Below are 26,039 nucleotides of genomic sequence, written 5' to 3' on the forward strand. Positions count from 1 at the left end.
ACACTGTGTCACAAGCAAGCACAAGTTTAGGATCAGAAGTCTGCTGGCTCTGCCCCTCACAAGGTATGTGATATTGCACAGGCTACTTAACCTCTCTGAAACTCAGTTTTCTTATCAGTAACATGATAATAGGAACATCTAACTCAAAAAAAAAAAAAGCCCTGCAAATATTAAAGTAAGTAAGTATAAAGCCTTTTGGTTTTCAGTAATGGTGGAGAAGCTAATAGCAGACTAACTCTTCTGGAAACAGCAATCATAAACTGTGGACAAAATATTTTAAAACTACTCTTTGACAGCACTGGAGCGAGACCGAAAGCAGGCTCAAACTGGAGAGCACACGTTTATTTACCTGACTTCTCCCTCGAGGGCATTTCAAAGTTCTAAGGGAAGACTGGGGATGGAGCTCAACCAGAAACCAGCAGGCATTAAGTTAAGGAACCAGAAATCAGTATTCAGAGTTACCAGAAAGGCTGAAAATTAGAAGGGAAAATTCTAGAAAGAAGGGACCCACGGAGGAGGAGCCCTCAAATTTTTGCACAAATACTCCTAAAATTCTAGGTTGAACTTTGAACTGAAAGTGGATAGGGAGAGAGTCTAAAAAACCCAGGGGGATGACAACAGTTGAAAGAACTGAGCAGTCATTTCAGCTGCTGCCACTGCATGGGGAGACGGGCTGCAATATAAGTCTCACCAAATTAGAAAATCCTGATGAACAACTCAGGCTTTCCATTAAACCCAGAAGTGTTATTCCTTACGAGTTAAGATCACATCCCAAGGCCAGAAGCTAAACCCCAGGACTAAGGACAAAACTAAAATATACCTATCTCTAAATAAAGCCTTAAACAATGTCTCCACAAAATCAAAGTAGTTCACCATTAATTTAAACACCTGCTAGAACAAAACTCAGTAGTATTTAGAGAAAGATAATCTACCCAGAGTCACCAAAAACAGTTATCCTAAATGTTCAGTATGTAACGAAAATGACTGTCTCCCAGTATGCAATCAAAAAGAAAGAGAAAAAAATATGAAAAGAAAAATAAACCACCAGTAGAAATAGATTTACATATAATCCCAGTGTCAGAATTAGAAAACAGTAACATTACAATAACAATGATAAACATGTTAAATAATTGGAGAAAAAGATGTAAACAATGAGAAACTTTTAGTCAAGATACGGAAACTTTTTTTAAAAAATGAAAGTCCTAGAACTGAAAATTTACAAATTGTTGTGTGGAATCAATCAAAGATTGGATACAGAACAATAAATGAATGCCAAACTCGAGCACAGGTTAATAAAAATTATTAAAATATTATATAACGAGAAGAAAGACTAATGGAAGGGAATAGAGCCCCAATGACTTGCAAATAGTATCGAGTAGTCCAACATGCATATAAATGGTATCCCAGAGAGGAGAGACAGAATGAGGCAGAAAAATAGTTGAAGAAATACTGGCTAATATTTTTTCAAATTTGCTCGAAAGCATCATTTCACAGGTCCAGGATTCTCAAGAATCCCCAAGCAGGAGAACCACAAAGAAAACCACGCTTAAGCATAATGTAGTTTAAATCCTGAGAAGCAAAGATGGAGGGAAAATCACAAAGGCAGCCAGAGGGAGAAAAGCGGTCATAATACTTGCAGGGAGCAAGAAAATGAATAGGACTGATTCTCATCGGAAACAACAGAGGACAGAACACAGAGGAATAACACCTTTGAAACGCTGGAAGAAAACACTTACCAACGTAGAATTCCATCTACAGCCAAATGTTTCAAAAACAAATAAAAAACCTAGACATTGTGGGGTTTTTTAGTTGGATTTTGGTGTGTGTTTGTTTGTTTTAGAGGAGTCTCATGCTGACACCCAGGCAGTGGCACAATCATAGTTAACTGTAGCCTTGAACTCCTGGGCCCAAGAGATCCTCCCACCTCAGCCTCCTGAGTAGCTGAGACTACAGGGGTGCACTACTACACCTGACTATTTTTTTACTTGCTAGAAACAGGGTATTGTTATGGGATCTCTGGGGTGTCTATTTTTCTGGCTGGAAACCTCTATGGCCATGGCACCTTTGCTTGAGTACTTGTCCAGCATCCAGGAAGAACGAAGGATGCAGACAAGTGAAGGGTGAAGAAGAAGAGTTTTATTTAGTGTTAAAACAGCACAGAGGGGTGGGTAGCTCCTCTGTCGGCAGCTCACCCATCGAGTGTTCAGCTCTCTGCAGAGAGGAGGCCCTGGAGGGTAGCTCCTCTCTGCTGGCAGGTCATCTCTGCAGCTCTCAGTGGAGAAGGTACTCCCCTCTGCAGCTGGTCATCCCATCACCTCCAACTATCAGCAGAGAGAGTACTCCTCTGTGAAGCTGGTTGTCCTGTCCCCTCATCTCTCTCACCTCTTAGTCCTCTAGTGATCCTCTGTTCTGCTCTGGCTGAGCCCAGGGATTTTGTAGACCTCAGGGGGGAGAGAGTGCATGCCGATTCATGCATGGGCAGCCATGCATGGGCCTGGAAGAGGCATTTGAGTTCCAACTCCAGTGGGCAGGACTGGAAGCCTGGTCCACAGCTTTCAGGCCTTCCCTGTTCTGAAAGTGGGGACTTACTGGGGACCTGACTCCTTCTGGCCAGGAATCAATCTGTCTTCTGCTGGCATTCATAGCCCTGGGGCTCAGCCCTCAACCTCGCTCCAGGTTCAGAAGAGGCTCCAGGAGCAGAAGGAGGTCAGGCAGTGGGAGCAGACACCAACGAGCCTGCAGGGATGGGTTGGGGGTGGTACTTTCTGGGGCCACCGAGGGTGCAGGCTGCAGAGATGCCCAGGTCCTGCACCTGGTAGGGCAGCCAAAGCTGTACCTGGGAGCTCCCACCCACCAACTTGGAAGTGGCAGGGCTCCCGCTTCTCCCCTGCTCCTGACTGTTTGCTGGAGTGGGAGGCCCAGGTCTGCGGCCATGGGTGCCACAGCTGCAGCTGCACCTGGGAAGGTAGATTCTACCTGTTGCCGGCTCCCCTCAGAGCACAGGGAGTCTGGCATCCACAGCTGCTGTTTGGGGACTGCTTGCTCCATAGCGCAGGAGGCCTAAGTCTGCAGCTGTGGTTTGGGTGGCTGCAGTGGCCTGGGGAGCTCTAGTCTTAACTCAGAAGGGGCAGGGCTCCCACTGGCTCCAGGGAGTGTGCAGCACCAGCTGTGCTTCCCTGCTGCAGTTGGTATGATGTCAGCAGCCACTGCCGTCAATATCACTATGTTGCATAGGGTAGTCTTGAACTCCTTGTCTTAAGGAATCCTTCTGCCTTGCCTCCCAAAGTGTTGGGATTACAGGCATGAGCCACCATGCCCAGCCCAATATTACGTATTTCAGTGAAAACTGAGAAATTTTGCTGCAAGTCAACCCATTCTAAAAAAAAGAAAAAGAAACAAAAACGTTAAAAGAAATTATTCCACCTGATGGGAAATGATGTCAAATGACTTTTGAAGAAGTTACAAAAGAAAACATTTTATATTTATCCACATACTTACCATTTTCATTGTTCATAATGCTTCTTGCAGACCAACCTGACCAACATGATGAAACTCTGTCTCTACTAAAAATACAAAAGTTAACTAGGCATGGTGGTGCCTGCCTGTAGTCCCAGCTATTCAGGAGGCTGAGGCAGGAGAATTGCTTGAACCCAGGAGACAGAGATTGCAGTGAGCCGAGATCATGCCACTGCACTCCAGCTCAAAAAAAAAAAAAAAAACACACAAAACAGTATATGATAGTGTTTATAACAGAGGTAGGAGTAAAATGTATGACACAGAAACAATATAAATAGAATTGCATGTGGACTTATATAATATTAATTCAAAGTATATTGTGATGTTAAGGATGAATATTGTAAATCCTAGAGCAACTAAAAGTAATAATACAAAGAGGTATAAATCAAAAGTCAATGGAGAAAACAGAATGAACTACTAAAACAATATTCAATTAACCCAAAAAGAGTCAGAAAAGAGATAACAAAAGAAGAAATAAAAATGGGGACAAATAGGAAACAAAGACCAACATGCTAACTTCAACCCAACTGTATCAAGAATTGCATTAAGTCTAAATAGATCAAACGCTCCAATGAAAAGGCAGAGATTGTCAGACCGGATAAAATACAACACTCAAATAGACGTACCCTAAAAAACACATTCAAAAAGAGATAGACCTTAAATATATAAAGATTCTGACAGTTAAAAGTAAAAGGATGAAAACAAAAGAAAAGATGCAGAAGATAAATAGGAGAATAAAGCTGCCATGTCTGTTGTCATGAAAAGTAAAATTCAAGACAAAGACATTGCGTGAGATGATTATTCACAATGATAATAGAATCAAGTCATCAGGAAGATGTAGCAATCCTAATTATGTATATGCCTTATACATTTCAGAAACACACAAAGCAAAAATTGAGAAAACTAAAGGGAGAAACAGACAAACCCATAATCATAGTTAATAAATTTTGACACTCCTCTCTCATAAATTGATGAATAAGTAGATCAAAATTTAGTAAAGATATAGAAGATCCAAGCAACACTATTAAACAATTAAACCCAATTGCCTTTTATAAAACAGTATACCAACAGTTACAGAATGCATATAGTTTTCAAGTGCACATGGAACATTCAGCAAGATTGAACATTGGTCTATTTTTATGGTTCAGTATCATAAAAATATCCCAATAAATGTTAAAGAAATGAAACTATGGGGAATATCTTTCTGACCAAAGCACAATGAAATTAGAAATTATTAACAATAAAAAATAGAATACAAATTACCAATATCAGGCATGAAAAGACATAACTATAGATCCTACAGACATTAAAAAATGATAAGAGAATATTACATACAACTTTTTGCCAACAAATTTAAAAATTTAGATGAAATAAACAAATTCCTTGGGGAAAAAACACAACTTACCAAAACTAGCACAAGAATAAAAATATAAAATCTGAATGTCTCTATATCTATTAAAGGAATTGAATTCATAATTAAAAATCTTCACACGCATACACATAATCACCAGGTCCAGATGGCTTCACTGGCAAATTCTATCAAACATTTAAGTTAAAATGGTAACAAGTCTATACAAATTCAGAAAATAGAGAAAGAGAAAACCCTTCATAACTCCTTTTGTGAGGTCAACGTACTCCCAATACCAAAACTTGACAAGGAGATTATAAGAAAAGTAAATTAAATATAATATGCCTCTTAAACATAGATGCAGAAAAAACTCCACAAATTCAATAGAGCAATATAGAAGGAAGACAATATATTATGACTAAGGGGAGTTTATCCCAGGAATGTAAGATGGGTTCAACATGGACAGATCAATTAATACCATTCGCTATGTTAATAGAATGAAGAAAAAAAATCATGTGGGCATCTCAATAGAAGTAGAAAACATATTTGCCAAAATATAGTAACCATTGACGATAAAAACTTTCTGCAAATGAAAAATAAGACAGAATTTCCTCAATCTGACAAGCACATCTAAGAAAAATATATGTCTAATATATTATGGTAAAATAATGAATGTTCTTTCCTAAGATCAGGAACAATTCAAGATATCCTCTGTCTCTAGTTTTTTTCCAATATGATTCTGGAGTTTCTAGCCAATACAGCAAGGCAATAATAAGGAATGGACTACTGATACATGCAAAACCATGAATGAGTCTCAAAAACATTGTGCTGTGAGAAAGAAGCCAGCCACAAAAAGATGCGTACTGTCCGATTCTATTTTTATACAAAACTAACACAGGCAAACCTAGTTTATAACAACAGAAAGCAGATTGGGGGTTGCCTGAGGGTTGGTGAGGAGAGAGTGACTGCAAATAGGAAATTCTGGGGGTTCATGAAAAGGTTCTGTATCTGATTAGGGTAATTATTACAAGGGTGTTATACACTTGTGAAAATTTATTAAATTGTACGTTAAAATTGATGCATTTTATTGTATATCAATTATATCTTCTGTTTCGATTTGTTTAAATGGATACCATTAAGAAAATGAAAAGGTAAGTCACAGACTATAGGCAGTATAGACAAAATACTTACAATATAGTATCTGACAAAGGACTTGAAGCCAACAACGTACAAACAACTCTTACAACTCCAAAGTAAAAGTTAAAAAAAAATAATTTTTAATGGACAAAAACTTGAGCAGACATTTCACAAAAGAATATACAAATGGCCAATAAACACATAAAATTGTGCTCAAAATCATCCATCAGAGAACTGCAAATACAAATGAGACACAACTATATACCTATAAAAATGGCTAAAATCAAAAAGGTGGATGAAGTCAAGATTTGGCATAGATGTGGAGTAATGAGAATTCTCAGACACTACTGGTGGAACTGTAAAATAGAAAGACCACTTTGGATAACAGTTGGGCAGTTTCTTATCAAGTTGTGCCTATACCTATCTTATGAACCAGGTATTCCACTGCTAGCCATTTACTCAAGAAAAACTAAAACATATGTCCACAAAATTACTTACGTATAAATATTCACAGGAGTTTTTTCATGATTATCAAAAACTGGAAAGAATCCAAATGCCCATCATCAGGTGAATGGATAAACCCAGCGTAGTGTAGTCCATACATAATGCTGGAAAACTATTCAGCAATAAAAAGGAGAAAACTCGCCGGGCGCGGTGGCTCAAGCCTGTAATCCCAGCACTTTGGGAGGCCGAGGCGGGTGGATCACGAGGTCAAGAGATCGAGACCATCCTGGTCAACATGGTGAAACCCCGTCTCTACTAAAAATACAAAAAATTAGCTGGGCATGGTGGCGCGTGCCTGTAATCCCAGCTACTCAGGAGGCTGAGGCAGGAGAATTGCCTGAACCCAGGAGGCGGAGGTTGCGGTGAGCCGAGATCGCGCCATTGCACTCCAGCCTGGGTAACAAGAGTGAAACTCCATCTCAAAAAAAAAAGGAGAAAACTCCTGTTGCAAATGACCATGTAGATGAACCTCAAAAACATGATGTTGAGTGAAAGAAGCTAATACCAAAAGAAGACACAGTGTAAGCTTTCATTTATATGAAGTTTGAGAACAGACAAAGGCAACCTATGGTGCGAGAATGCATAACTGTGTTTACCTGGGTAGGTAGGGGACTGATTGGACAGCGACAGAAACGAACTTTCTAGGGTGATTTAAAATGTGGTCTATCTTGGTTAGTGTGCTGGTAACGTGGGCATACACATTTGTTAAAATATATTTTAACAGTGTACTTATTATTTGTACATTTTATTGTGTTTTTATTCTTTAATCTTAAAAAAATAAATATAAAGGACTTAACACATAGAAAATGTTCAACCACCATTAGTTCCCTCATCCTTCACCCCTCCCATTCCCACTAGGCAAGTACCATAGATGCTAGGAGAACATTTATGATCACTGAACCTCTGAGAATAGGAGTGTAATTTTCTTCAAAGGGAGAAGGTGCCCTCTACAGCATGACCTGGAAGAGTCTCCCTAGTCCAGGCCCAGAACTATAAATAACAAGGATAGTGCCTAGAGTGATTTCATTCTGAATCTCCCTCCGGGTCTAGGTTATTCTGAGTTTTGTCCTTCAAGTTTAGGTCTGGGCTTCCAACGTCTCAAACCAAGAGAGTGGAATTTAGTTGGGTCTTTCCAAGAGATGCGAGATGACAAAATGTGGGAGTAGGTAAGAGACTCTGAGGGGAACTGCATTTGTGGGAAGGCTATAAAAGATATATTATGGCTGGATGTGATGGTGCACACCTGTAGTCCCAGCTACTAGAGAGGCCGAGACAGGAGGATCACTTGAGCCCTGGAGTTTGAAGCCAGCCTGGGCAACATAATGAAACTTTGCCCCTAGGGAAAAAAAAAATTAAGGTAAGGTAAGAAAACTAGTATTGGAGCCAGATGTTGAAGATCTATAAAGTTAACAGTATGTAAATGCTCAATAATTGTTTATTGATTAAGTAAAGGAACCAGCCACTGAGTCTGTGGAGGCTGACTGCCGCCCCCTCCTTCCTGTCTTGCAGCTCACATACCTGCCCCCGCCGTGGGGTGAGTGCCGATCCTCAGAGATGGGCCTCGACTTTTTTCCTGTTTACAGTATCACCGCCTGTAGGATTGACTGTGAGACCCGCTACATCGTGGAAAACTGCAACTGCCGCATGGTCCACATGCCAGGTCAGTGCCAGAGCAGGGCGGCCACAGGGCCTTGGGACCTGCCTGAGACCCGCCTTGCATTTCTTGTCCTAATGGGAAACACTTCACCCACTTCACTAGCATCCAAAAGGGTGATATTCTGGGAAGACTCTGTGATTTGATGTCTAAACATTTAGAGGGCAGGTAGAAACTTCTAGTCCAGCAACCAAAGCAGCATCCTGGTGTCCAGAAGCAACTAGTGTTTGGGGAATGCTCATCCCAGTGTTCAATGTTTGCCAATTGTCTGCTGCTCTTACCTCTGAGAGTATAGTGTCCAGATAACTGGATGCTTGCAATTCTTGCATCTCGTGTAGTACGTGTTTGAGCATCCAGATGTTTGTTGCTTTCATCCGGATGTTTCCCCTGTTTGCATCCAAATGTCTAGCACTCCTTCAAATGAGGCAAAGTTCTATTAGCCGGCAGATAAATGTGCATGTAATGACACCTCTGATGTCAGGCTAACAATGCCATGTGGCCATCTCATGCAGTTGGCTCATCAGAGGCTGAAGTGCAGAGTGGAAAGCTGATCAGGGGAGGAAGAACGTGGTGGGGCAGCAAGGAAGCACGAGTGGGCCTGGGTTTCTAATTCAGATTCTTCCACTCATTGACTGTGATACATGGTGACTAAACCTCTCTGTTCTCACTTTTACGATCTTTAAGACACAATCATTAGTTGTTATAAGGTGAAAATTAGGCTAGGATATGAAAATGCTTTGTAAACCATGAAAGTCAGTGATTGTTATTTAGCATGTTGGAAGAGGAAACCAAAAGTCATGTTGACTGAAGACCTACTATATGCCAGGAATGTTGCTATTATATTTAGTGGCTGCTATTTCATGGTTATATCATACTTCATTCAATTTTATTTAACTAAATCCTTATACTGGACATTCAGCTCATTATCAATTGTTTTCTGTTATAGCCCATGCTGAAATGAACATCTTCACTGCTACATTCTGAATTATTTCATTCGTTATCAGCAATTTCCTTAGTAATCTAAGATTTAAATTACTGATCTTTAAAATTGCCTCTGTCACAAGGGACTTTGCCAAAATGATTAAGGTTACCAACTTTAAGTGGGGAGGTTATCTGGGTGGGCCCCATCTGATCAGGGTCCTCAAAATCAATTCCCCTTTTCCAGCCAGGGTCAGAGGGAAATGTGACTATGAAAGCAGAGTCAGAGAGATGCGAACTTGTTCAATCTGAACATGGAAGACTCTGGGGAGTCGATGCATGTGGGTGGCCAGGGAATGTGGGGGTGGCCTCTGGAAGCTGGGAAAGGCGAGGAAATGAATTCTCCCCTACAGCCTCCAACAAGAACATTGGCCTCCCACCCAACACCTTGATTCTGAACCAATGAAACCTATATTTAACTTCTGACCTACAAAACTGTAACATAATAATAAATGTGTATGTTTTAAATAAGAATAATAAAATGGTCTGTGAGCTTCCTAGAAGACAGAGCAAACAGGGAAACATGTCATTCAACCTGTTGTTTTTGGAAAGGAGAAAGCATATTGACTCTTCGGCTCTGAAAAAGGGTTTTGGGAAAATGATAAGGAAAAACATTATGGAGGACTTGAAATTTAGCACTTGGTAAAAATAAAAAATAAAAATAAAAATAAAAATAAAAATAAAAAGATCCTGGGCTTCTACAAAGAGAACCCAGTGAGGAGAGCTCACAGTGGGGAATGTTACTCATCTGAGGCTCAGACTAGGCCACCAGCCAATGAGGTTTTCCCCACCAACCCTCAGCCAAAGGCAAGCAATAGACATGTCAATCACACCCATGCACTAATACTGATATCTCAGTTACTAACGTGGAATTATGAACAAAGCAATGAAGAAACACAGTGCAACCCTTGATCCCATACAGAAGTGTGGTTGTCTTGAGAAGAGCTTTAAGCTCTGGATCAGGCTGACCTCTGTTCAAAGCCTTCATCACGGCCAGCCTTGGTGTCCTGGGAAGGTAGGATGTATAAGCTTCAAAACTCTCACGGGTAAAACAGATACAGTGCTTCCGACTCAAAGGGTACCTGAATGGGTAAAGAAGATGATGTATAGCCAGCGTACAAGGTGCTCGTCACTGCCTCCCCAGTCTCTGTTCTCAAGGCAAGCTCACCTGTCACCCACAGGAGGTGGCTGGACCTACAGAACAACATGGGAGAAGTCAGCCATACAGATCCAACTATCTCCTGCTCAAGGAGGTGAACAGCCTGCCCAAACTCACTTAGCAGATCATAAGCCAGCCTTCCAGCTCAGTGGTGCACTGTGATCCAAGGCTCCCTTCGAACTATCCGCTGGCAGCCGCTGCCCCTTCAACTGCCAGGAGGCACCCCTTCCCTCAGCCCAAAGCAGAGGAAGTGTTTCTGACATGAATGTTCCTGCCTGAGTAACTGTCTGGTGTTTCTTCTTTGCAGGGGATGCCCCTTTCTGTACCCCTGAGCAGCACAAGGAGTGTGCAGAGCCTGCCCTAGGTCAGTACTCAGGGGACAGATGGAATCCTGGAGGCAGGGGGCCTGAGATTGAGATCATAGAGATCATCTTGGTGTGGGGAAAGATCAAGCAGAAGAAAGAATGGAGAAAGGATAAGAAGAAAGTGGCTGGCAGGGTAGAGTCACTGCAGCAATGGGAGAGGCAGATGGAGAAAAGGAAGAAGAGAATGTTGGGGAAGGAGATGGCGCAAGAGAATGAGGGGCTGGAAATGGGACTGAGGGAGAGAAAGGAGGTGTGGAAGCTGGAGATGGAGGAGTAGGTTTCAGGGGAAATGGAGGGTGCTGAAGAATGCAGGGGAGAGGACAGAGAAGGAGAGGGGATAGACAGCGGACGGCCAGGTGGCCACCAGAGGAGCTTGGCAATACCTCCCCTCACACACTCACTCTGCTAGTGTCTACATGGGGAGGCCAAGGCGATTCTGAAGTCCCATCTTTCTTATGCTCCATTGAGCCTGGGGGAGGTGGCGGAGGGCTGGACACACTCTGCATGCTCCCCACTCTCTGGACCCAGGAAATGGTTTATAATCAAAACAGGCAGAATTTTTAAACAATGTGCACTCAAATTTGTTCAGCATCTGCACTTGCCGGAGCCAAGTGAGGCAGTGCTGGCCTCAGGTCCGGATACCTCCAGGAGGACTAGAGAGGGTGGCCGGGCTGAGAGGAGAGGGAGTGACTTCTGATATGTGCAAAGACTCAGCAAAACCCGGGGTAGCCTGAAACACTGAGTGGCTAGAGGAAAAGGGAAGTGAGGTGTTAAAGAAAAAAATCATTCTGACACTATTTAAAATGGTAAGGAAGTCTTTATTCAGGGCAACCGCAACAGGTGTCAAGAGTATCACAGTAGGGGAAAGGGATGGGGCTCAACTCAGAATACAGCCAAGACAGCTGGAGATTCACAGCCATCAAGCAGAGCAAGGGGTCAGTAGATGGAAAATTACCCAGAGAAAACATCCATGGTAGGGGGAAATCTTGCTGAAGGCAGGCCAAGGTGATCAGATATCAAGGGTTGGGGGTTCTCTCTAAACTGACTTAAGCAGGATTCTTGCTAAAACTGGGCTGGGCAGGTCCAGCATGGATGGGGGCCAAGGTCAAGGCCTAGTTGAGAACAGGGCGCTGAAGAGCCTGGCTAAGTCCGATCAGGGAGAAAGTCTTTGTCAGAGGGAAATGGTGCCTTAAATTTTATGTCTAATTGGAAGAAGAGAGGAGAGGGCCAGAAAGGTTCCAGATGCAAGGAGTGGCCTCCAGGGAAAGGAATTGAAGGATCTTTGCCTACATCCTAACCCAGAGGAGGTGGGCATTGGCTGTAAGGGAGCCCCAGTGGGAATGGCAGAGAGCCCTGGGTTTCAGGTAAAATAGTCTCCCACATTTGCGTTGATGGTGGCCCACTCTATGGATGAGAATACTGAGGCTAGACGCCATGGGAAGCTGAGGGCACTAGGATTCTCTTGGAGACCTCTGCAAAAGTGGCAACATTTCAACAATTTTTAAAGAGTGACATGACCGTTAAAGGAGGCAGAAGGAAAACAAGCTCAACCTACAGCGAAAGCCCAGCTCCCCACCCTCCACAATCCCCGCCCCTCACTTTCCCTGGACCGGCACCCCTTCCCACCTCACTTCTCAGCTGCTAGAATCCAGCTACTCTGGGCCCTTAGAAATCCCAGTCCTCACACCTGACTAAGCCCCACCTCCCTGGTCCCTCCAGGTCTGCTGGCGGAAAAGGACAGCAATTACTGTCTCTGCAGGACACCCTGCAACCTGACCCGTTACAACAAAGAGCTCTCCATGGTGAAGATCCCCAGCAAGACATCAGCCAAGTACCTTGAGAAGAAATTTAACAAATCAGAAAAATACATCTCGTAAGTTGAGGGGGCATGGTCGGCAGGGGAAGGGGGAAATGGGTAAGGAGGAAATTGGAGGCAATCAAGGAGGAAAGTAAAGATATTTGGTTCAAGTTAGCAAATGTTAATTGAGCACCTTCTGTGTGTCAAGCTCTGTGCTCTATGCTCAGAACACAAAGACAAAGATGAGTAAGATTCAGCCCCCGCCCTGAAGAAGCTTGCAGTCTTACCGGGAGACAAGCCCACAACTGAATCCCATATAGGGTGACTTTGGCTATCATAGGGGGATGCATACGGAAGGAGAGAATGATGGGTTAGCTGCAGCTTGCATGGGGGTAATATTAGGGTAAGCTTCAGAGATTTTTTTAAAGGTGTATAGTTTTCCAGGCAGACCTTGCACGTACTATTTCCTCTGCCTAGAATTCTTTTCTTCCCATTCTCCACCTAACTGGTTCCTCCTTAAGCAGGTGTCCATTTAAATGTCATCTCCAGCTGGACATGGTGGCTCGTGCCTGTAATGCCAACTCTTTGGGAGGCCGAGGTGGGAGGATTGCTTCAGGCCAGGAGTTCAAGCTCAGCCTAGGAAACATAGTTAGATCCTGTCTCTGAAACAAATAAAAATAAAAACAAAACTGCAGTTATCTCAGGCATCTAGATTAGGTGCACTCCTGTTACTTTTCTCTCCAAGTCCTCTGGTGTTTTCCTTTATAACAGCACAGTGTGTAATTACATATTCATGTATGTTTCCTTGTTTATGACCTGTCTGCCACACTAGATTGAAAGCCCCCTGAAGGCAGGAAACTGTCTTTTTTGTTCTTTCTGTCTGCCAAGTACTTGTGGAGCAAATGGCACAGAGTTGGTACTCAAAAAATGTGTTTTAACAGAATAAATGAATGAAAGCATGGGGGAAGTGAGTATCCTTGGCAGAGACTCAGCAGAGACCATCAGCACAGGGCAGAAGAGAGAATTTCACAGGGGAGGATGGATGTGTCAGAGCAAGAGAATCTTTTGGCCGAGCCGAGCAGGTGCAGGGGGTGGGCTTCATTCTAACAGAATAGGGAGCCACTGAAGAGCTTTCAGAGGTGAGTGACAGACTCAAGTTTGCATTTCGACCACTGCTCCCCAGCAGGACAAATGTTCTGCAATGATGGAAATGTTCTGTATCTGGAACGCCCAGTGGGGTAGCTGCTGGCCACCTGTGGCTGATGAGTATTTGAATTGCAGCCTGTGTGACTGGGGAGTAGAGCTGTCATTTTATTTCATTTGAATCAACTTAGCAGTTTTAGAAAGATCCTTAGGGCGGCGGTAGAGAAGACAGGGGAAGGCAGATGGGAAGAAGGGAGCCACTAGGAAGTGGCTGTTGCAAGCCAGGCAAGAGAGGGCGATACTTTGAAGCGCTCCCCTGGGAGCCCTGCTCTTAGAAGAAACTGCTCCTCGCTTCCCCAGCCCCTCCCTCCCGCCAACACTGTCCCCAGACCCCATCCTGGGCCAGCTTTTGCTCAGCGAGTTGAGAATAAGGAACACTGAAGGCATTGAGAGCACATTGGAGGAGACGGGAATTGTGGGAGACGCCAGGCCCTGCTGCTTGGCAGACAGTCTGCAGGCAGCGATGACTTTTACTGCCAAGATGTGTCTCACTCACACACCTGCCGAAAGGAGCAAAGCAAGCCGCCATGCGTCTTCCAGAACACCCCCCAGCCAGATGTAAGCTTGCTCCCTGCAAACCTTCCCTGACTTCGGCGGTTGACTCGGCAATGCCAGAGCAGGGCCTCCCACCAGGAGCTTGTTATAAATCCCAGTAGGAATTTAAGGGGTCTCAGGAGTGGGCAGGCGCTGCCCATGAGGTCAGCTGAAGCAGGCACCCCAGCCAAGGCAAGACTTGTCAGGAGATTACTGAAACTCACCTTCATGCTGAGGACCAGGCAGGCCCTTGGGGGCTCAGAGGACTGGAAGCCAGGCAGGACTCCTGCAAAGGGGGCGAAGAGAAAGCGAGAAGAGAGAAATGAGCTGCACAAGGAGGCAGCTGGTTAGGCTTCCAGCCCTGGGCTGGGAATCAGGCCTCTTGGTTTAAAGCTGCAGCTCTGCCACTCACCAGCACTAACTTTGGGCGAGTTGCCTCACTTCTGGGCCTGCTTCTCCATCTTTCCATGGGAAAGCTGTATTAGATGCTCCCTGCGAATGCTGATAGCGCTAACCATGTATGGTACTGACTATTCTGTCTGCAGAGAGAACATCCTTGTTCTGGATATATTTTTTGAAGCTCTCAATTACGAGACAATTGAACAGAAGAAGGCGTATGAAGTTGCTGCCTTACTTGGTAAGTCGGTGTCTGTTGCACAAATTTCCGCATTTCACAGAGGGTGGGAGGGAGGGAGGATGCCCAGGTGGATGGGGAGGCAGGCAGACAGACACATAGCCTCGGAGGAGTCTAACCTTTTAATTTACTAACGATTACCCCCTCTTTCCTTGCACTGCTCCTCTCCCGGAATGGAAAGAACCCCAGTGGGGTGGAATTTCAGGCCCAATTCATTCTCTGATCTTGGCTTCATTTTCCCCACCTATGCAATGAGGAGGGTGAGCCTAAAGGTCTCTCTGGGCCTTTCCAGCCCTGCACTCTTGGAGTTCATGATCTTCTGCCCCAGGTTGCAGTCAGGATCCTGTGGCCATGGAGGGAGGGAAGAGGTATCAGAAGAAGAGAAGGTGGGAAGGCTGAACTGTGGGTGGCCCCAGGCGGGGCACAATGAGGACCCTGATGGAGCTTCACCCCAAAAGCAACACTGCTGCATCAGGAGGACCAGGTGTTGCCCCCTGGACTGAGTCATTTGTCAATCACAAATGAAGGGCCAGTCCCCCCAGGTATCCACAGACCCGCTGCCACTCCACACAAGTTGACATGAGCTCCCCGGCCCCAGTGGCACATGATGGACACAGGGGGGTAATTTCCATCCTGCTCCAACCCAGCCCCAAACTCACAAGACCCCTGAGAGTGGACAGCTAAAGGACTTGACCCGCGAGCCCTTCTCCAGGCTCCCATTCACTCTCAAAAAAGGATCTGATGCCTGTGCCCCAGAAAGAGAAATAGCTGTTGCCTCCCTGAGCTGAACCAGGTGATGCTGGCATTTTGGAAGGGGCAGGTGCCTCCTATCTGGCTCCTCACACCAGCTGTGAGAATATGGGCAAGTAGCTTTACCTTGCTGAACCTCCGGTTCCTCATCTGCAAGATGGGTTTAATAAAACCCACTGTAAGAGCTTGTTGTGATGGTTAAATGTGATGAGCTCCTTGCCCAGAAAAGGTCCATAAATTGTAGTTTCGGCACCTGGACAGTCACTATTCCAGGGACCCAGACCTCAGCTGGCTGGGCATTTCTTTTCTTTTCTTTTCTTTTCTTTTTCTTTTTTTTAAGACAGTCTTGCTCTGTCACCAGGCTGGAGTGCAGTGGCACAATCTCGGCTCACTGCAACCTCCACCTCCGGGGCTCAAGTGATTCTTCCACCTCAGCCTCCCAAGTAGCTGGGACCAGAGGCACGTGCCACCATGCCTGGCTAATTTTTGTATTTTAAGTAGAGACGGGGTTTCACCATGTTGACCAGGATGGTCTCGATCTCTTGACCTAGTGATCCACCCGCCTCGGCCTCCCAAAGTGCTGGGATTACAGGCGTGAGCCACCGGGCCCGGTCTAGCTAAGCATTTCTATACCTCCTCCAGGAGGCTGGGGACTCCCAGCCATAACTCAGTCCCAGCTGGGTTAAAGCGGCTGTCACTCAGCCTCAGAAGTCATTGTGACCAAAGCTACTGAGCTAAGAGACTCATGCCCTTGTCCCCACCAGAGACGTAGACCCCCTCACTAACCCCTGTGCTGGCCTTGCCTTTTATTTCCATAAAGAGGACTCGGGACAGGCCTCTTCCCACCCCCTGCCCTCCCCCAACATAGGCTCACAGTCCTCTCTCTCTCTCTCTCCTCTCTCTCTCTCTCTCTCTCTCTCGCTCTCGCTCTCGCTCTTGCTCTCTCTCTCTCTCACACACACACACACACAGAGAGAGAGAGAGAGAGAGAGAGAGAGAGAGAGAGAGAGAGAGCAAGAAGGACCTGAGCTCTGAATCTGTCATGTCTGCATCAGATATGAGAATTAGCTTGTTCCCAGCATCATGTTCCCACCCAGAATAGCCGGCTGAGGAGCTCATGCTGCCATCTGGACCTCCTATGATGACAGCGTGTGCCGCTTGCAAACCCTCAGCCATCAGGCCCCATCAGGCCCTTCTCCCAGCACCGCGTGGCCCTCTCTCACCTCCTGGTGTCCAGGCACATGCACGCTACACAGCACTCACACTACCCACAGGGTACCCCACCGCAATCTGCACACACAAGCAACAAACCTACAGGTTCGTGCACCCACGGTAGTCCAGAATCACACATGCAAATGCTCACCTCTACAGCCCCATGTACAAATCACACAGCTACAGAGAGACACCTGTGCACACAGCCCCCACACACCCCCATATACACACACAAGCACACCCACACTACACATGCCATACATACTCAGACATGCTCTGCCCACCTCCACAGACCCCCACTCACACACTTAGACACATTCAAGGTGCCTAAACTAGATAGGGAGAGTCACCTACATAAAGCCATCCACAGCCAGACCTCCTGCCTGCTTTCATACAAATCCATGCACACACCCTGGACCCTGGCACAAACCCCCCACCATACCACTACAGACTCACACTACACATGCGCATCACACACCTCCCACCCAACATACATACCCATGAGAACAAAGTCCCCAGGAAGCCTCCATTAAAGACATGAGAGGGGGACGGGGAAAGGAATGAGGGAGAGCCATTTGGAGCCCAGCACCAAGCCCCACTGGGAAGCGCCCTCTCCCAGCCATCTCTGTGGTTCACCTGGGCATGTGGGTGCTGGTCCCCACCCAGCCATAAGCTGAGGAGGAGTGGGGCACATCTGCCCACCGGAGAGTTCTCAGACCAAGAGGCCAACCTGGCATCTCCAAGAGAACTGTCCAGCTGTCCCCAACTGTGCCCCCCAACCCCATATTCCCACCCCTCTTTCTGGAGACTGAGAGTCAGAGATTAGGGCTGGAAAGAACTCCATAGTTCATCTGACCCAACCCCTCCATCCTGCACCAACACCAACTGTCCTTTGGAGGCAAAGCTCCTGAGAAGGTCAAAACTTACAAAAGCCACACAACCAGCTGTTGGCCACTCTCTGGACTCAGAGCCTCAGAGCCATATGCTCTGCCACACTGCCTCTGCAGCAAAGCAGCTTAAGTTTTTGGGGACTCGGAATCCCTGTTAAAAACTCGTGATAGCTATGGACTCTCCAGGAGCACACGCATTTTGCATTCAATTTCAGGAGAGTTCCCAGCCACCTGAAGACCTCCCAGGAAATGGTTCTCAAAGTCTGGTGGGCCTGAGAATGCACCTCACCCCCAGCAGGAACGTAAAAATCCTGACATCCAGACCCCAACCCCAGAGGCTCTGATTCTATTGGCCTAGGTGTGTCCAGGCATCAACACTGATTACAATTCTTTCAGGAGAGTTAAATGCAGGGGGATCTAAAGACAAATCCAGAAAAACTTTAAACAATGGGGGCCCGTAAGTCCCAGAGTAAGAACCTCAGCTCTAGAAAGTGTCCAAATTGCACATTTACCTTCGTGTGGGGAAGATAGGAGACACCTGTGACCTTATCCCAAGGGTGGGAGGTGTCTCAAGGTGGCCCTGAAGCCCATATTATGTCAGGTTGGGGTGTACCTGCTCCTGAGATTCCCACCCAGGGCACCTGCCTCTAGTCCATACACATTGTATCTCTCCGCTCTCGCTGTTCCCAGCCCAGAGTCAAAGCAGGACCCAATCAGAGTAGTTCAGTGCAACTGAACAACCCCGTTAGCCCTGTGGGTCATGCGATCTATTCCTAGCCCCTCCAATAAGCCATCAGGTTAGTCCCCGACCCCACTTAATGCTGAAAAACACTAGCTCGCAGAGCTGTGCAATGAGGGAAGGAGCTGCCAAAGGCCTGGCCCTCCTACAGCGAGGCCGAGACCCCTGTGGAGGGAGTACCACTCAGAAGCTCTGGGTTCCATCTGTCTGTTCACCCTTCCTGGAAGCTGCATAAAAGCACATCGTTGGTCTTTTCCCTCTCTCTCCAGGTGATATTGGTGGTCAGATGGGATTGTTCATTGGTGCTAGTATCCTTACAGTACTAGAGCTCTTTGATTATATTTATGAGGTAAGATTTGGGATTCTCCACAGGGAAATGACCACATGCTGGTGCCCTGATCCTGCCCCATGTCCAGGACCACCGCAGAGGGAAGGTGGTGCCTCTCTCCATGCAGAGCCTGCTTCCCCTCCTGTCCACCGATAAGAGTCGATCATTGAAGCCCAGGCACCGTGGGGGAAGGGGATGGGAGTTTTTTTGGGGGGTGGTGGGTGTAAGAGAAACACAGGCCTGTCCTCTGGGAGCTGGAACAGCACTGGGCCATCTACGCTGGCAGGGAAGGATGGGCAGGGATCAGAAGAAGGGGACGGATTGTGCAGAGGCCAGCTCCGAGCCCCTCCTGCAGCTGGGCTGGAGGTGGTGGCTTCATCCATGGGCAGGTACACACCTGCACACAAGCTCCCCGACCCACACACACCTCCCCTCTAGGTGGCCCATCCAGAGTCATGTCTTCTGTGGCCCAGTCAGTCTTAGGGAAGGGGCACTTCCCAGCAATCCTCAGCATTCCTGAGCGAGAAGACAGCAGGGCATGCCGGCTGCCCCGGCTGCTGACAGTCTGGGGAGATGTCTCCCTCAAGAGGTGGCTGGAACAAGGCCTCTAAAAGCTTCTCTGGCACCAAGAGTCCCAGAGTTGTCAGCCTTCTCAGCTGTACCTCCCTCTGAGAGCGAGCCCGGGGATGCCACCATCCCAGGCTCTGTCCTGACCAGTGCTGCCTTGGAGGCCTCCATCCCCCTGGCTGTGAGATGGGCAGTGCACTTCACCTCCAACGTGCACCCCTGAAAAAGGCAATGGCTCCAGAACTTCCAAAGATCGCCCGAACCTGTGAAGTCCCCCAAACAGGAGCAGTAGACAGGAGCCGGCAGAGCCATGTTCTGCCTCTCAGAGGCATCTGTCGGTGACCAAAAGCTGCTCGGAACCACGGTGGGGAGCTTTGTGGGACTGCCCACAAAGACAGCAGTCCACACTGCAAAACAGGGCCCTTCATTACCTCTTCCAAGTTCTAGCTCCTGGTCACCCAGTGACCAGGCTCCTCTGGAGAATCTCACTCCTCTGGGAACAGTGACCCCAGAACCACATCAGTTCCCACGGCCAGATTCTGTTCTGCTTTGTTTATGGATTTTTGTGAAAAACTGTACACAGTTGTGGCAACTGAATCACACCAGGTAACAGATTTAAGAACTACCCTTTATTGCTAGGAATAAAATGTTATGAACTCAGACATGCCCTGGTCTTCTGAACTGTGTGCAGTATCAGGCCTAGACAGCAGATAATAATCTTGTCCACCAGGCCCAGCCACAGAAAGGGGAGGCTTCTCCTCAGGACAGACAGGGAGCCAGCCGTACCAGGGCATGCCACCTACTAACACTCTCCAGCACAAAGACAGCAGTCCATGCTGCGATGCAGGGCCCTCCATGACCTCTTCCAGGTTCTGGCTCCTGCAACAAAATCCCATTTCAGCCAAAAGGCTGGGTTGAGACAGACAGGCACCTGGAGCTGGCTGCCAGGCTGGGCTTGTGCCACATTCTGTCCAACCACAGCTCGGGCAGCTGCCAGCCCCAGCGGGGCCCAGTGGAGGGAGGTCCCTTCTACCTCTGCACCCTCCTCCCGGCCTGACCAACCCTTCCTGATTTTCTTGCAGCTGATCAAAGAGAAGCTATTAGACCTGCTTGGCAAAGAGGAGGACGAAGGGAGCCACGATGAGAACGCGGTAAGAGCAGCTCACTGATTGGCTGTGGTTCTGCCACGATGAGAACGCGGTAAGAGCAGCTCACTGATTGGCTGTGGTTCTGCCACGATGAGAACGCGGTAAGAGCAGCTCACTGATTGGCTGTGGTTCTGCCACGATGAGAACGCGGTAAGAGCAGGTCACTGATTGGCTGTGGTTCTGCCACGATGAGAACGTGGTAAGAGCAGGTCACTGATTGGCTGTGGTTCTGCCACGATGAGAACGCGGTAAGAGCAGCTCACTGATTGACTGTGGTTCTGCCGGTCTGGCTTGTACTGGCAGTATGAAACCAGATACTGGGGCCAGGCAGGAAAGATGTGACTCACTGCACACCTTCTCATGGCTTGGGACATGCTGTCAGTTCCCAAAGCTGAGGACACTCCAGCTGAGCCTCGAGCCTCTCTCTCAGACTCATCCCAGAAGCCAGTATGGATGCAGCAGACACCAGGAGGTGCTTCCAAGCGTAGGACCTGCCTGGCCCACTCCAGCTCCTCCCAGGCAGTCAGCTGCTCCCCTCATCTCACAGCAGGGGGAGAACTGGAGAGGTTCTGGATGTCTGCTCCCTTATTCCCCAGTGGTGGCAAAGCACAAGCAGAGCACCAGTGGCTCTCCATCCCATTCAAAACGGATAGACTATGCAGCCCCATGAAGTTGGTAGTAGCAATAGTGCCCATTATAGCTACTGACTATTGTATGCCTGATACATATCAGGCACTGTCAGGCACTTTGTATCTGAGGCCATTGAGGCCCAGAGACCAAAGTCCCACAGATGCTGAGTGTCAGAGCAGCCCTCCAAGTGCGTCTAACCACTGCCCCACTCTGCCTTTCTTTCCTATAGCCCGAGGGGCAGCCCCTCTATGGCTGTTGGTCATTCTCCTTCCCAAACTCAGTCTCCTCCTGGGCTCAGGCCTTCGCGGAAGGGTGCAGGTGTTGCTGGCTTTCCCCATCCAGCCTTGGGCCCCAAATCAGCACCTCCAGCCATGGAAAATCATGCCCACTGAGTGACCACCACCCACTTAATGTCAATAAATCCAAAATGGATCTCAGCCCCTTCCCCCCTATATGGGCTCCCATTTCTATTCCACACACTGTCTATATACATCTTGCTTTGATTCTCCGGTCCCCTGCAGCCTCTGTGGAAGGAAAGACAGCTGAGGGGGAGGGCAGCATGGAATGTGCCCATGCTCTGGCCTCAACTGGCCTGGCTGGATCCCAGGGCTCCAGCTTCCTGGCTGTGTGCCTGGGAACAAGTTATATATTTAACCTCCCTGAGCATCTTCACAGATCAGACCCCAGGAGGCTGTCACCCGAGTTAAGTGAGATCCTGCCAGCAAAGCAGTCAGCACAGCACCCAGTTTATAATAAGTGCTCAGGAAGTGGTTCCCTTTGCCCCCCAGAGCCCTTCTTGCTTCAGAAGATCTCAGCGTCACAGCCTCTTCTCCATCCTGTTCCTCCTCCCCTAGCTGTGGCCCCATCAAATCTTCCCCAAATTCCTGGCATAGCCTCCTGGCTAGTTGTCCCCTGCTCCCATCCCTCCTGGCCTCCCTCCCACCACAGCCTGGGAACCAGGCTGAAGATTCATGTGCGGCCAGCTCAGCCCCTCCCTGCTTAGGCACCCACAACTACGTTTCCCTGGGTCCAGCTTAACTCTAAAAGTCCTTGGGGCAGCTCTGACCAGCTCCAGTTCTGAGCTCTAAGGCCTTCTACCCTTCCTGCTTGGCCTCAGCCAGGGGTGCTCCCTGCCCCAGGCCTAGCCACAGACTGCAGTTTCTGCACCAAAGCCCCAAGGAAGGCCCCCAAGGGAGAGGTCCAGACTCAGGACCATCCAGCCTCAAAGCTAGAGACTACTCAGGGATAGGTCCAGTTACATGAGGGGCACCTCTAGGAGGGATTAAATCAGCTGCTGATCAAACCAGGGAGCCTTCTCACTGCCATAGGGGCACCTGGGTATGCAATGGTAAGAATTCCATTCAGCCTCATGCCCCACAATGGCAAAGCAGCCTATCAGATGTCTGGAGCAGGAGCAGCCCAGAAGTGGGGAGCACCTTCCCTAGGGCCGAGGCTGGGCCGCTGGTGGCATCACGATGTATTTTTGCTGAGCGAATAATCAACTCGCACCAACCATTCCCTTCCAGAGCACTTGTGACACAATGCCAAACCACTCTGAAACCATCAGCCACACTGTGAACGTGCCCCTGCAGACGGCCCTGGGGACCTTGGAGGAGATTGCCTGCTGACACCCCTCGAGCCACCCAACACCCCCTCCAAACAGACCTTGAGGCCCAAGACCCAGGACAAGGAACAGAAAGCTCAGGTGGGATGGCCCCTGACGCCAGAAGAAAGCAAGAGTCCCTATGCACACACTGCAGACTAGCTGCCTAGACCTCGCTCTGGCCACGTCCAACACGACGCGTCCTTGGGTCCCGCCGTGCGTCACTCTTAGGAGAGATGAGTCACACTCTGGCACTGTCCAAGAACAAACCTGCCATCACATCTCACTGCCAGATGTATAAAGCACCTGCATGCTCAGACTTCTTACGGCGCCACCTCCACGTCTGTCTTGTACATGACATTCCTCCACGCGGTTTCCAGTGTCCACACTGCTGCCCGTGCGGTGGGACCAGATTCCAGGTCCAGAGTCATCATGAGGCCACCCTGGAATCTGAACTGCACAATCAAGAGGGAACCGCGGGACTCTGCTACATTCAATTCTTGTGTCGTTTGTGAAGGTTCTTAACCTGCCCACAAACCCCTTTCCCCCAACCTGGCCCATGGGGCTTCAGTGCCAAAGGTGACCCGGGCCAACCTCCCTCCCGCCCCGGCGCAGCACAGCAGCCAGCGGACAGGGGGCTCCCCTGTTCACCCATGGTGCCCACGTCGTTCTTCTCTTCCTGTGACACAACTTGTACAGTCTGATTCTTTTTATTTGGGGTCGGGGGGCTTTTATGTTTGTCTGATGGAGATTTGTTTTGTTTTGCTTTGTTTTATGCTTTTTTTAAAAATTTTAATGTTCTGAGGTTTGGTTTGGTTTTTCCATTTTCTTTGGCGTTTATTTATTCGTGCTTCAAATCACGGTCATATTAAAAGCTGGTCTTGTGGAAATGGCTGAGTTATTTCCGCCTTTTCTCCACATTCAAGTCTCTCTCCTCTGGGGCTTGCCAGGTCAAAACTGCAGACTGTGTATCTGTAAAGTTTTATGCAACAACACTTACCTTTACCAAATGTGCTTACTCTATGTATTTATTCTAACTTTTTTTTAATGATTGCTCACAACCTTGTAAATATCTTCAAGGCCCACTGCTAGTTCACAGCCTGCATTCTGAAGGACACTACCCCAGACTGTGGGCATGTGGCATGAGGATTCTGCCCAGACATGGAAACCACCAAGGAAGCTGGTTTGTGACCTGTCTGCTATCCTGACCCCTCCTAACCCCGTCAATGAGTTTCGGCTGGACACAGGCCCCAGCATGGCCTCCATCGCACACACACAAGCCTTCCTAACCTGCCTTGTCTCCCCAGAGGTTACACTGGCACTCTGCCTTGCTCCCCATGACTTCTTAGAGGATGTCAAGGTGGGATGAGAGGTTGGGAGGTGCCTTTTGGTGTTATAGGTGCAGGGCATGCCCTTTTCAGCCTCCAGGTGCGAGAGAGCTTCCTGTTCAGGCAGAACCCTCATCCTCAGCACCACGCTGGCTCCACTGCAACAATGCCTTCAGCCTAATCTTTTACTTTCCCCTACCGGCCCCCACCACTCCCAACTCAGAATCTCTCCTAAAGCAGTGAAGAAAGCCCTAATGTGGCTTGTGCCTTTCCCCTCATCCACAGATGCTCAGAAAGCACTGTCCAGACCGAGGTTCAGGGTTCTGGTCCCATTCTGCCATCCGACCTCCCTATCTGTCTGTTTGTTTCTCCTTCATGACCCACTAACATAAGGGAAAATTACTTGCCCAATGTGACAAACTGAAGAGTCTCCCACCAGGAGTTAGGAGCCCCAGCCCCACGACCTTATCTCAGTAGCTGTGTGACAGTGAGTGAGACCATGCTTCTCTCTGGGCACAGCTCCCTCATTTTCTGGATGAAGATAATACCTTACCTGTGTGAGGAGAAGATGCAGAACCAGCTGATCTGAGACTCAAAGTGCCATAACAGCACCACCTCCCCTGCCCAGTGGGATGCTCGCATCCAAGCATGGCCAGGAGCTGCCAGTTCTGGGGACTGCAGAAGGCAGCTGGGACAGAGCGCGCCTGTGATGCCTCCCCCCAAGCATTCTCCCAGGTGGGGCTGCCAGCTGTTAGCAAAGCTAGATTTTGTTCTTCAGGAGTGTAAAGCTGCCCCCTTGTATTATTTTCTATCACTGCCATTGCAAATAACTATTACCTTTGTGGCTTAGAACACAAATGTGTTCTCTTACAGTTCAATAGGCCAAAAGTCTGACACAGTCTCATTGGGCTAAAATCCAGTGAGCAAGGCTGCATTTCTTTCTAGAAGTTCTATAGGAGACTCCTTTTCTTGCCTTTTCCAGTTTCCAGAGGCTGTCCCCATTCCTTGGCTTGCAGCCCCTTCCTCCATCTTCAAAGGCAGCCATAACGGGTTAAGTCCTTCTGTCACAAATCTAACTTTCTCCTACAGGCACATCTCCCTGTAACTGTGACTTCTCTCCTTGCTTCCTCTTCCATTTTTAAAGAACTTTTTTTTTTTTTTTTGAGACAGTCTCATTCTGTCACCCAAGCTGAAGTGCAGTGGCACAATCTTGGCTCACTGCAATCTCTACCTCCCAGGTTCAAGTGATTCTCCTGCCTCAGCCCCCTGAGTAGCTGGGATTACCGTCATTCACCACCATGCCCAGCTAACTTTTTTATTTTTAGTACGGATGGGATTTCACCATGTTGACCAGGCTGGTCTCAAACTCCTGACCTCAAGTGATCTGCGCACCTCAGCCTCCCAAAGTGCTGGGATTACAGGTGTGAGGCCCCTTGCCCAGCCTTTTAAAAAAACCCTTCTGATAACATTGGGCCTACTGCATAATCCAGGATAACCTCCCCACCTCGAGATTATTAATCACCTCTTCAAAGCCTCTTTTACAAATGTAAGGTCACACATTCACAGCTTCCAGTGATTAGGATGGGGACATCTTTGGGGGCCATTACTCTGCCTACCACAGGTGCACAGGCCCACAGACCTGCTGGATCAGGTAGCTTAATGCCCTCATTCTCCAAGTGAACAGAACATCAAGGGGAGAGGAAGGCCTGGCCAAGGGTCACACGGTGAGTTAGCGGCAGTGTCAAAGCTATACCCCTAAGCTCCCTGTCTCACAGTTCCCTCTGCAGACCCACCACTTTAAGGTTTAAGGTGACTCACTTTAAACAAGAAGGACTAAAAGTGATCAGTTTTCCAGACTTGGCCAGAGTACAAAAGTCCCTCTCCTGAGACAAACTCACCCATGACTACATTAGGCTGGAAAATGTCCTGCTGGTATCTACACTGTCAGATACAGAAGAACAGGGATCCAGCGGGTGGCCTGAGAACACTCCTATCAGGTACAGGAACCAAATGA

General features: G+C 47.8%; 1 protein-coding gene across 1 annotated transcript in view; it reads left to right on the plus strand.

Moving 5' to 3' along the window:
* The window catches only part of ASIC2 (acid sensing ion channel subunit 2), a 277,373-nt gene extending 253,786 nt beyond the window's left edge, over window positions 1-23,587 (plus strand). Inside the window, exons 4-10 of the mRNA XM_003933026.4 lie at window positions 8,015-8,165; window positions 10,604-10,660; window positions 12,381-12,534; window positions 14,742-14,833; window positions 18,691-18,770; window positions 20,399-20,467; window positions 22,621-23,587. Of these exons, the coding sequence (XP_003933075.3) occupies window positions 8,015-8,165; window positions 10,604-10,660; window positions 12,381-12,534; window positions 14,742-14,833; window positions 18,691-18,770; window positions 20,399-20,467; window positions 22,621-22,722 (705 nt within the window). The 3' untranslated portion in view covers window positions 22,723-23,587. The remainder of the gene's footprint in view (window positions 1-8,014; window positions 8,166-10,603; window positions 10,661-12,380; window positions 12,535-14,741; window positions 14,834-18,690; window positions 18,771-20,398; window positions 20,468-22,620) is intronic.
* The last annotated feature ends 2,452 nt before the right edge of the window (window positions 23,588-26,039 follow it).

This window comes from Saimiri boliviensis, chromosome 17 (genome assembly GCF_048565385.1).
Source record: "Saimiri boliviensis isolate mSaiBol1 chromosome 17, mSaiBol1.pri, whole genome shotgun sequence".
NCBI classification, from domain to species: domain Eukaryota; kingdom Metazoa; phylum Chordata; class Mammalia; order Primates; family Cebidae; genus Saimiri; species Saimiri boliviensis.